The 11,395-nt window shown below is 40.8% G+C and overlaps 1 protein-coding gene across 1 annotated transcript in view; it reads right to left on the bottom strand.

Annotated features, from left to right (window-relative positions):
* Nucleotides 1-313: 313 nt before the first annotated feature.
* Nucleotides 314-11,395, bottom strand: part of ESR2 (estrogen receptor 2) — a 33,858-nt gene continuing 22,776 nt past the window's right edge. The window contains exons 6-9 of the mRNA XM_035551243.1: nt 6,697-6,835; nt 4,388-4,521; nt 2,622-2,796; nt 314-503 (exon numbers count right to left, since the gene is read on the bottom strand). Coding sequence (XP_035407136.1) covers nt 314-503; nt 2,622-2,796; nt 4,388-4,521; nt 6,697-6,835 — 638 coding nt within the window. The remainder of the gene's footprint in view (nt 504-2,621; nt 2,797-4,387; nt 4,522-6,696; nt 6,836-11,395) is intronic.

Here is an 11,395-nt window from a genome sequence, read left to right as displayed (position 1 = left end):
TTATCGCTTTGTCTCAGTTGCCTTTAAAAAAGAGAGGCGGTAATTTCCTGTCTTGCAGGACTGTTCTGAGGCTTAATTTCATAAGGTGCTTTTTAAGAGTCTCAGGAAAGGTACTATAAAAGTGCAGCTATTACAATGTCAGAAACACGGATGGAGGGAGGAGCACATCTCACAAGCATTTCCCAGGATATCCCTGTGTAAATCCAGAAGAGATGAGGACTTGTGCTAGGTCACACTTCAGCAGTCCCATCACAGTGGCTTCGTTTGCTCTCATAGCTTTGAACAAGCTTCACATCTCCAGGCCCCGGCAGAATTACTGGGTCGCCCCGCTGCGCAGACTGTCCACAGCCTCCATTTGTTCTAATGGGCCAAATTCCGGGTGTGTGACTGGGGACTTCCTCTGCCCTCGGAGAGTGTGTGCGTTCAACATCTCCAGCAGCAAGTCATACACCGGGACCACGTTTTTACACTTCATGCTCAGCAGGTGCTCCATCCCCTTGTTACTGCAAAGAAAGAAAAAAAGCTCAGCAATCTGGGTCTTACAGTACAGAGATGGAAGGCACACTCGTGGCTTCAAGAGTCCTCTTTTTTTTTTTTTTTAATTTTATTGGGAATTAAGAGATTTAGTCCCTGGGATCACTCGGCACTGCCAACAGTAACGACATCCCAACACTATTCTAGAGAACCAAGCAGTTTGTTGCCCCACACAAACTGACTTCAGAAAATAATTCAGATGTATCAAGCCTATTGAAATGAAAGAGAAAGCTTCTTTGATGCCATAAACATGGGAGGCCCGCACACTGCAGCTATAAACAAAAGGGGAATTTACACCATGTAGTGACCACCTACCTCTCTTGACTGGCTGAGTCGGAAGACCAAACTATGCTGGTCAACTTCAAGCAGTTTGCTTCCCTCTGCATGCCAGCGTTAGATCCCAAAGATGTCTACAGGCTTTAAATGTTGTTTTTTTTTTTTTTTTTTTTTTTGTCATACAGTAAGGTACAGTGACACCTTGCTAGCTTGAACACTGTGGCTGTATTGCTGTCTGGATTGACAGGCGATGGCTATCATTGAAATATAGTGGTTGGACATACATGTGCACTCAGATACACTCAAGATGTTGAGGCTGAAAACCAGGTGCACCAAATTAATCACAGTGGAAACAGCAGCAGCCAGCCAGCAAATAGCTGAGCAAATGGCTTGGATTGGGACGGAGGCAATGCTTCCAGAAAAATGAGGTTCCGCTGCAATTCATGGGTTATAAATATATTAACGGCAAAGAAGAAAGAAAGGACCCCCTCCTACACCCAGCTCATGAGGCCTGCATCATTTGGCAATCCAGGCTGAGAGCATCGATTATTTCCAGAATGGTCTATAATTGACTGACCAGTGCTAAGCAATGTGAGGGAGATGGGCCACAACAAGTAGTCTCCAGACTTCAGCTGAGGCAGGCATAGCATAAAAGCTCTTATTTCAGTAAGAAAAGATCCACATTTTGCAAAGATTCATGACATTTATTCATGCCACGCCAGAACAAGAGCCCCTGTCAATGCAGTGTCACACAGCAGCGCATCAGAGCTATGAATTGAGCTCAGCTCCAGGTGGTGCTGATACCCTCTTTAGGGCCGGCTGTCAAACTTGCCACCAGTTAAAAATCTGGCTGCTAAAAGCTGCCTTCAGCACAGTCAGTTTCTCTCTGCTGCCACCCTCTCTCTCAGGAAGCCTACCTGCAAGGTGGCTGCACTTCCATTGTCCCTGCCTCTCCTTGCATGCTCCGGCGTCACCCCAGGACCCTCACAAAGATTTCCCGGGGACACACACTCCACAGCCAAGAGCTAAGACAGTTCTGTGAGTAGCTGGTCTCTGGGTAATAACTCAAGATGACAAAGCCTGAAAATCAAAGCATCTGTTTGCAGGGCCCTGGGTTTGGGACTGCTGTACTGCAAGCAAAGAGGAGCAATTCAAGGAGGTCCAGAAGCTGGAAGGGAGAGGAAGGGCCGCTTCCCACAGGGAAAGCAGGAGCTTGGCATTGCTCTACTGACACTTGGCAGAAATGCTTCTGTTCTGAATAGGAGAACTGATCGTTGCTCCTGGGACACACAGCAAATGTGGCCTGAGGCAAAAACAGTACCCAAACTGCACCTCGTTCCTCCAAACTTCCCACTGCTCATCAAGTTTGAGAAAGACTTTTCTTTTGGCCAGAAGAATTTTGTTTTCTGGTTGGTGTTTTATGTTTGTTTATTATTGTTACTGTTGTTGTTGTTATTATTATCATCATCATTATCATTATCGTTGTTATTGTTATTATCATTATTATTATTATTATTTTATTGGGAGGCTGAATTTGTGTTTTTATCGTTTAACATTTCAGGCAGGTACACAGGAGTGACTTAATGCAATATAGTCAAGAAACCATTTTAATATTAACACAACATTTTGACTGCCAGACAGCACTTGAGTATATTCTCTAGTTAGTCTAGCTAGGCAGGATAGTCTTACAATGAAACAAGACAAACAGCAGTATCAGAGTCCCTCATGAGTGCTCCAGAGTTCAAGCCTTATTTTGCTGCTGTAAACAGACACTCGCACCTGACACATTACGTATGTTCTGTAAAATTTACCTTGCGTGTCTGACATGAGAGAGTAGCATCAACAGATTGGCCAGACGAGTTGTCTGCTGCTGGGAGGGGATTCCACTCTTTGCAATAACCCACACCAAAGCATCTGTGACTACATTGAGCAGGTGATGCAGCTTCCTGTTGCTTTCAGGTTCTTCTGCTGACAAGGGAAACATGCCTAGCCAGAGAAGAGAGAGAAATACTGCTTGTGAGGAAGAAAAAAGCTACGACTGTGGATTTTCCTTCGATATGACATTTCTCAGGATCAGAGAAGTTACATTTCCTGACTCCTCCAGCCCCAGCACTATACAAACAATGCTTCATCTACCACACCAAGCTTCAACTTACACTCCTCTGTCCAGATCTGATGTCTACATCAATTGCATACTGAATAACTCTCCCAAATCCTCCCAAGACAATGTGTTGAACATAGACTCTTCAGTCTGACTGAGCCCTGTGCTCTCAGTCTGTGGGGAAGCAGATGTGCTCTCCATTCTCCAGGGTTTTTTCTTTTGAATCTCTCTGTGCTATGTAGTTTAGTTTCTACCATGAACTATAGCATTATGCTTGCTCTAATCCCTTCTTGCTCAAAACAAAAGAAAACAAAACAAAACAAAACTTTCTTCTCTGGTTATATCCTCGGGAGGGAGGAGAACACAGAGACAGACAGTGCTCATTGACCCAACCTGACACAGGCTCCCTACAGCTTACCAGGGTGCCATAGTACAGCACCTGCCTGCACTGACCTTAAAAGTCAGCAAAAACAGAAAAAAGGAGAGTGAGGAGGGAGAAAGGAAGAAATCACCACTAGGAAAGTCTGGAAACATGCAGTAGTATTATTGATATAATTTATCAATTAGAGAGATTTTATTTTTTGAGAGTAGAAGCTTTGAAAAAAAACATTGCTGATGATTATTATTTTTTTGGTAAATAATAAAGAAAAGAAACAGCCTTATTGTTGACTGAAATAGTGGTATCTGTCTATAAACAAGTCTGATAACAGCTGGACTACCACCCTGCAGAATCTTGCTGAGAGTTATGTAGAAACTTCTTGCTGGAAACAGTAGATGTAAAGAGTATCATCTTTCTTTATACAGATGTTATTTTGTTTTGCCTTTTTTTTTTTTTTGACAATGTTAATTGCAAAATATTCTGGAGAATAAAGTGATTTTACTGCAGACTTCCTAAAGGTGGACAAACACACATTCCTAGTTGCCTTGTGTAAAAGGCTGCAAAGCAAAACTTTTGTCCTTAAATTCATCTTGCAGAACTGTTGAGTACATTCAATTATTTTTACCAATTAATTACCATTACATAGAAATATTTAAGCACAATTAATCATCACTCAGTTGAGTAACTAGTTTTATTAGAATTCAGAACAGGCTTGCAGAGCTGTGCAGCAGCACTACTCATGACCAGGATCCACAGAGATCTGAGCAAAATTTCTCATTGATCGCAGGGATCAACATTTGAAAAGGACATACCCACAGACTGTGTCACGAACCCCACCATGTAAGAAGCTTATCAAATTTGGGGTCTTTTATTCGGTTCTTTAGAACAGGATATAGACACTAAATCCAGCAAACAGTATCGCTTAGAAGTTTCTTGAGCAAAAATCTGTATGATCTGATGGTTAGAAGTCCCTCTCTATTTTTCTCTTTCAATGGCTTTATTGCATTTGATATTTCTGCCATTTTTACAGAATAATTTCCCAGCCACAGTTGAAATAAGTATAATTTGGTGAGTGTCAGAGGCAATTGTGTACTCACTGGAATTGAGGAGGATCATTGCCTTGACACACAGATACTCCTTGTGCTGCAGTTTCAGCTCTCGGAACCTCGAGGTCATGGCCAGGAGCATATCAAAGATTTCCAAAATTCCCTCTACGCATTTCCCCTCGTCCCTATGGAAACACATTTAAAATGTTACCAGAAAAGTAGAATTAGGCAACTCTGACTCAGACAGATAAAAGTCATAGCACAAAGAAGGCTGCAAAGGCCTATCCATCTCATCTTCAGGAGAATTCAAAAGGTTCTGTCATGAAATCTAAATGGAAAATTACACTGGCATAAAAGGTCAGCACCTCTAAGAAACTAATTTTCTCTTTAAAGTGTTTAAAGTGCTTGCAGGATTGACCACAGGTAAGTATGACTGCATTTCTTTAAGAGGCTTTAACCTCACAGACAAAATAATTTTGGATAATCAGTTTTCAACTATGTAGTACTGGGCAGAGCACAGCACCTCCTTGAATATTTTCCAGATTTGTTTCACCAGGAATTAATACCACAACCTGTGACATCCTTGTTTGTACCTGAGAGAGGCCTAATAAATAAGAAAGGCCCCCCAAAATAAATTTCTTGTAATAACAAGGCAGCGTCTGCTGAATGCACCTTTCTTCATTTTGGATGTTAGAAACAGTACCATTTTCAGAATACACTGTGCATGATCAGAAAAAAAAATAAATAAAAATACTAGAAGCTATTCTAATGGGCTTGAAATTAAACAGCAGAAATGTTAAACCACATAAGTTACTGTTTCATATTTAAAAAAATAAAAATAATAATAAAAAAAAAAGTGCTGGACTTAAAAAGTAGTTAAGCTCTATGACACAGTGACCCCAAAGGGACGCTTCTTGCACTATCTGTAATACAACATTATTTTTAATAATGTTTTTACCATGAGGCACTCATCTCCTGGCTCCCTAGAGGAAGGCGCTGAGCCCTCAGGCTGTGAGGCAGGCACGGGCGGATAACACAAACCAGGTGCAGAAAGTACTGCCCGTGGAGAGGCTGCTGCCTGAATACTGCCTGCTTTCCCCTATGCCTCTGGCAAAGGAGTACTCTGAGCTTTGGAGGAGGACAGGTAGCTGCCGATTTCAAGACAAGAGCACAAGCATAAGAGAAGTACTTCTCTACTAAGATTACCTGGGGAATGTTGTCTCAAGGTCGGCTAAGATAAAAGCGACCAAATTACAGATGAGTTTCACATAAGCAGGTCTTACAAAATAAAAAAATTACAGAATGCCCAGATGTTTGCTAGCTCCCACCCAGCCACGTCTTGAGGACATGAAGGAATGTATCAAATAAGCCTGCTCTATTCAGCTCATATTAGCTCCCGAGGAACTAACTGTGTCATACATTTTCAGCAATTTCTTATCATTGCATTGAACAATCTAGCATGTCCCTGCATTGAGTTTTATATGAGCAAATCACAATTGACTTCAAATCTTCTTTAAATCAAATTTATTTCTCTTACTAACCCATTTTGCTTTCTGTATCTATGATGATGATTATTATTTAGCTCGAGCCACAGAATTGGTGCAGATATGAATTTCACCAGGTTGAAAAGGTTGAGAGATATTTTAAACCTAGCCAATAGAGTAGATTGTTTCCCTGACTTTTTACTAATGTGAAGCCCAGATCAAATACGTACCAAGGTACTACAGAAAAACATCCTTACTAATCCATATTCTTCCCTGCTGGTACACAGTTATGGAGAAATAATTTTTTAAACTTGTAAACAGCCTGCTTTAGCTTGGAAAAAAAAAAAAAAAAACTTTCAGTGCTAAAGAGCTAGTTTTTTTTTTTTTTTAAATCCCTTTTGGCTAGTGCTGGAAAGCTCATTATTGTAGCTATCTATGAAGTCTGCACTAAGGACAGGAAAAAAAAATAACTATATAAAATAACTAAAATATGGCTTGAAACCATGCCTACTTTTTATTTTGAGGTTTGGGGAAGAAAATCTATCAGCTCTAAGAAATTGTTTGACAATGTAGCACATTGTATTGGTGTTATCTACAATGTTGGCATCTAGAGCCCTAGAACAAAAGGACCAAAATCAACAAAGCCAGTGAAAAACAGAGATACTGAACACTGTTATGTGCTAGAGGAATTAGTGGACTGTCACTGTTTATGCTCAGCATGTGAAACCTGGAGTCATTATTGTTACAAATACAAGTAAATGATACTGTTAAATAAACCATTAACAGCATCTCCAATATTTCATCCTCTTCTCACTGTTCATGGCTCCTCTCCAAACATGCCAACTGAAGGGCCCTCAAAAAGTTTATTTCTCTTACCTGTCTAGTACAAGGTCTGGTGCAAAAATTAGTTTCCCAGGATGGTCAATTGATCTCCACATCAAACCCACCATTAATACTTCCATCCAGCAGCTCTCCAAGAGCCTCACTTGGTCATAGAGGCTGAGATCAATGAAGCCTAAAATGATGAAAACAGCATCAAGTGAATCAACTTGTTAATGTCTCTGTTTTTATAAAGACTAAGTATGTCAGAAACAGAAAGAGACATGAGTTGTGAAGGAAGCCAGAAAAGGAAACACTGTCATCAGAAGTTCCACGCTGCCATCTCAAAAGAGAACGTGAATATTTGTGATTATCCTTGTCAAATCTTCCACAAAATGTTTGAAATAAATTAGAGTAATGCTGAAGTGCAATTGCTCCTGTACGGCTGTTGACACGCAAGTGAAAGCCGAAGACCTGCCTTATACCTGGGCACCTGACGGTCTCACAGCCTTCTGAGAAGCACAGGAAAATCACTCACAAAACTCACACCTCAGAGATAACTGCACTGTGCTGCAGAGGACTCCTAACAAAATAGACCATTCTTTTCCATAATGTATATGGTTGCTGCTTGTAGGGTTTTTTGTTTATTTGCTTTAACTCATAAGACAGACATGTTTCTGGGTTTGTTGGTTGCCCATGAAGGAACCCACATCTTGGTGCCTTTGTGTTATCACCCACTTTGTAAATGGCAGGCATTAATCCCATCCCAATGCTTTCATGCGTTCCTTCCTCAAAATTGCAGCAAACCAGAAAATAAAGACAAGGGCAGTTGATGAAGGTAGTAGTGTCCCTACTGCCTCTATACACAGCATCCTGGAAGCAAGAACAGAATTCACACAAAATTGTGCATAAGTCTGTTCCAGCATTTCCTTCTCTTCAGAACTTATAGCAAGTGCCAGATAACACTGCCACACAGCCAGAAGAGAAAGTCATTGCCCTGCTCCTTCTCCTGCAAAAAAAAGGACTGGTAGAAAAGACTCATAGAAGTCAAATAAAGAGAAACAAAATGCACACAAAAGGAAAATAAATAACAAAACAAAAACAAACAAACAAAGCCAACAACCACGCACAGAAAACAGAAAAATGTCAATTACCAAGAGGCAAGCAGGAAAGCAGACAGTCAAGGAATAAAACACAGGTATGATGAAGACCAGCTCAGTGGCCAAACTGCACCTTTGTTCAAAACCAAGATCAGGCCAAAGTTTTCAAAGCAGAGAGGCTTAAGATAAGCTCCTAGCAAAGGTGTTACACTTTTAGATGAGCTGGCATCTACATCTCTGAATAGTGAAAAATCATTACAGGGGCTGGCCATGGGAAACAGGTTTCTTGCAGCTCAATTGTCTGAAGTTTTAAAAGGCACACAGTACGTTTGCACTGTCACAGAACCTGCTCGCAGTGATTTATACAAATGTTCCAGATGTTTTCATCTTATTAAACTACTAGCCTGGAAGACAGTCAGTGACATCCTTAGGTTGACATAAACTGGGTAATGCTTACTCTCTCTTCATTGCTAGAAGTGCTGCCTTTCAAAATCCATAGCCTTACTCCTTATTTTACGAGAAGAGTAAACAAGAGCCCATGAGCTGTACTTTCCCTTGTGGATTTCACTGTCACAGAATTTACTACAGAATTCACAGCCAACAGCAGATTATCTGCCAGACCCAAACTCTCATAATTTAAAAAGTGCTGTTAGAAAAATACTTATGGAAGTGTGAATAGGATAAACTGACAGTGATGGTTTCCTGGGAAACAACAGCCCAAAGATATTTTAGGGATTTATTGAAATAAACAGTTACACAGGCGTGTGCTGTTTTCTGTAACATAAACAGCCAGTTACTAGATTTAAAAACAAATCTCTGTTGAGCTGTCAAACCAAGTCCCAGTTTTCAATCTACAGCTAATTAGAGATCTAGATTTATCCCAGATGTCACCTACTAAATATGCATTACCAGCACCAACGAGATTTATGAATGTTGAGCACAACTATTAGAACCATCCCTTTCCTTTTCAAAACCATCATGTTTTAAAGGTTGAGGACAGCACATTATCACTACAGCTTCTTTCAAAGTGTCTAAAGACCCTTTTCATTTGCTGCAGAGTACATTAAATTGCTCATTTTTCTGTGGCTGTAGTACATGTCCTTTAAAGCATGTCCTTTAAATTATATCTAATCTTTTAATATAAATTACTAAGACAGACTGCCACAACGGCACAGGAAAAAGAAAAAAGTGCTGGGTGTGTAGTAACTATCAAAAGACACACTGCTCTGGCCAACAACAAACCAGGTTGCATAATGAATCCAAACTTCAATATTATGACAACATCCTATTGATTAGCAGTACAGCTCCAGCTATGAACTCTGTTCAACTCTCTTAAACTAGTACAACAAAGTAAAAGGCAGTTATAGAGGTTATGTTGCTCCCACTGATAACATAGAATTAAAATCCTTACAATTCATGAGAAAAAAAAAAAATCCAGGTATTGCTTTCTATTTTTCTGAACAACAACAAAAATTCAATCCAATATGCTGAAAGTACAGTCAAAAATACAGTTGCAGAGTAAGATTCATAGTAAAAGAAGGTCACTAAACATTAAATAAGGAGAAAATATATATGTAAGCATTTATCTTTTCTTTGTAGACAAAACTTTTATCAGCATCTTATATATATAGCACTAGGATATGAAGGAAAAAAAAAACAAACATTTGTTTTCACTGTCAAAATAATATCCAATAATAATTTAGGAGTGAAAATAAGTTTCTTATCACCCAGCTACAATATCAAATATTCAGCTTTACAGAAAGTAAAATTATGACGCATTGGGCCGTTAGTCAACAACTCTATTTTTTTTTTTCTAAGACTCTGTGATCCAGAGCATGGATCTAGATGATCAGCTTCAGGGAGGAATTTTGAAAACTGAAGTTATATGTCCTGAGCTTTAGTCATCATAGTCACTTTTAAGGAAAAATAAATAAACAAATCCACATTCAGGTAGATGCTCCAAATGCCGTGTTATACTGTAATATAATTCACGACTGGGAACATATTAAATGTCACATCTATTTTTGGCATTATTCTAACCTAATGTTTTTTTTCTGTTCTGTGTAACGTGAGTGATCAGAAAAAACAAACATACACGATAAAGCGTCAACATTCCCAGGAACTGTTTTTTGAAGGGTTATGATTAAACAGGTTTTCTTCATACAATTCTTTTATTGCCAAGAAAATTGTTTTATTTCTGATGTATGTTGAAAACAAGCTAAAAGTGATCAATGTCAAAGTTGTGTTTTGTTTGGAAACAATTTTTTAAAAATAATAATTTCAATTTTAAAATTTTCGTTTGCTTTTCTAAACTGACATAGTTCAAAGTAAACAAACAAACCAAAAAAAAAAAAATCCCACAGAACTGAAGAAAAAACCTGTAAATAGAAGTTGTGTTTTTTCCTTTTCAAATATTCACAGAATCACAGAACCATCTAGGTTGGAAGAGACCTCCAAGATCACCGAGTCCAACCTCTGACCTAACACTAACAAGTCCTCCACTAAACCATATCACTAAGGACTACATCTAAACGTCTTTTAAAGACCTCCAGGGATGGCGACTCAACCACTTCTCTGGGCAGCCTATTCCAATGCCTAACAACCCTAACATCCAACCTAAAACTCCCCTGTCGCAACTTTCGCCCATTCCCCCTCGTCCTGTCACCAGGCACGTGGGAGAACAGTCCAACCCCCACCTCGCTACAGCCTCCTTTAATGTACCTATAGAGAGCGATAAGGTCGCCCCTGAGCCTCCTCTTCTCCAGGCTGAACAAGCCCAGCTTCCTCAGCCGCTCCTCGTAAGACTTCTTCTCCAGACCCCTCACCAGCTTCGTTGCCCTTCTCTGGACTCTCTCAAGCACCTCCATGTCCTTCTTGTAGTGAGGGGCCCAAAACTGAACACAGTACTTGAGGTGCGGCCTCACCAGAGCCGAGTACAGGGGCACAATCACTTCCCTAGACCTGCTGGCCACACTGCTTCTTATACAAGCCAGGATGCTGTTGGCCTTCTTGGCCACCTGAGCACACTGCTGGCTCATATTCAGCCGACTATCAACCAGTACTCCCAGGTCCCGCTCTGCCAGGCCATGCTGTTGAACCACTCATCTCCCAGCCTGTAGCTCTGCTTGGGGTTGTTGCGCCCCAGGTGCAGGACCCGGCATTGGCCTTGTTGAACTTCATACAGTTGGCCTCAGCCCATCGGTCCAGCCTATCCAGATCCTCCTGCAGAGCCTTCCTACCCTCGAGCAGATCGACACACGCATCTAACTTGGTGTCATCTGCAAACTTACTGAGGGTGCACTCGATCCCCTCATCCAGATCATCAATAAAGATATTAAAGAGAACTGGCCCCAGTACTGAGCCCTGGGGGACTCCACTAGTGACCGGCCTCCAACTGGATTTGACTCCATTCACCACAACTCTTTGGGCCCGGCCATCCAGCCAGTTTTTAACCCAACGAAGCGTACGCCAGTCCAAGCCACGAGCAGCCAGTTTCTTGAGGAGAATGTTGTGGGAAACGGTGTCAAAAGCCTTACTGAAATCAAGGTAGACCATATCCACAGCCTTTCCCTCATCCACTAAGCGTGTCACTTTGTCATACAAGGAGATCAGGTTCGTCAAGCAGGACCTGACTTTCATAAACCCATGCTGACCGG

This window comes from Cygnus atratus, chromosome 5 (assembly GCF_013377495.2).
Source record: "Cygnus atratus isolate AKBS03 ecotype Queensland, Australia chromosome 5, CAtr_DNAZoo_HiC_assembly, whole genome shotgun sequence".
Classification (NCBI taxonomy): Eukaryota; Metazoa; Chordata; class Aves; order Anseriformes; family Anatidae; genus Cygnus; species Cygnus atratus.
Note: the sequence above shows the minus strand (reverse complement) of the source record. Positions and strands in the feature narration are given on the sequence as shown.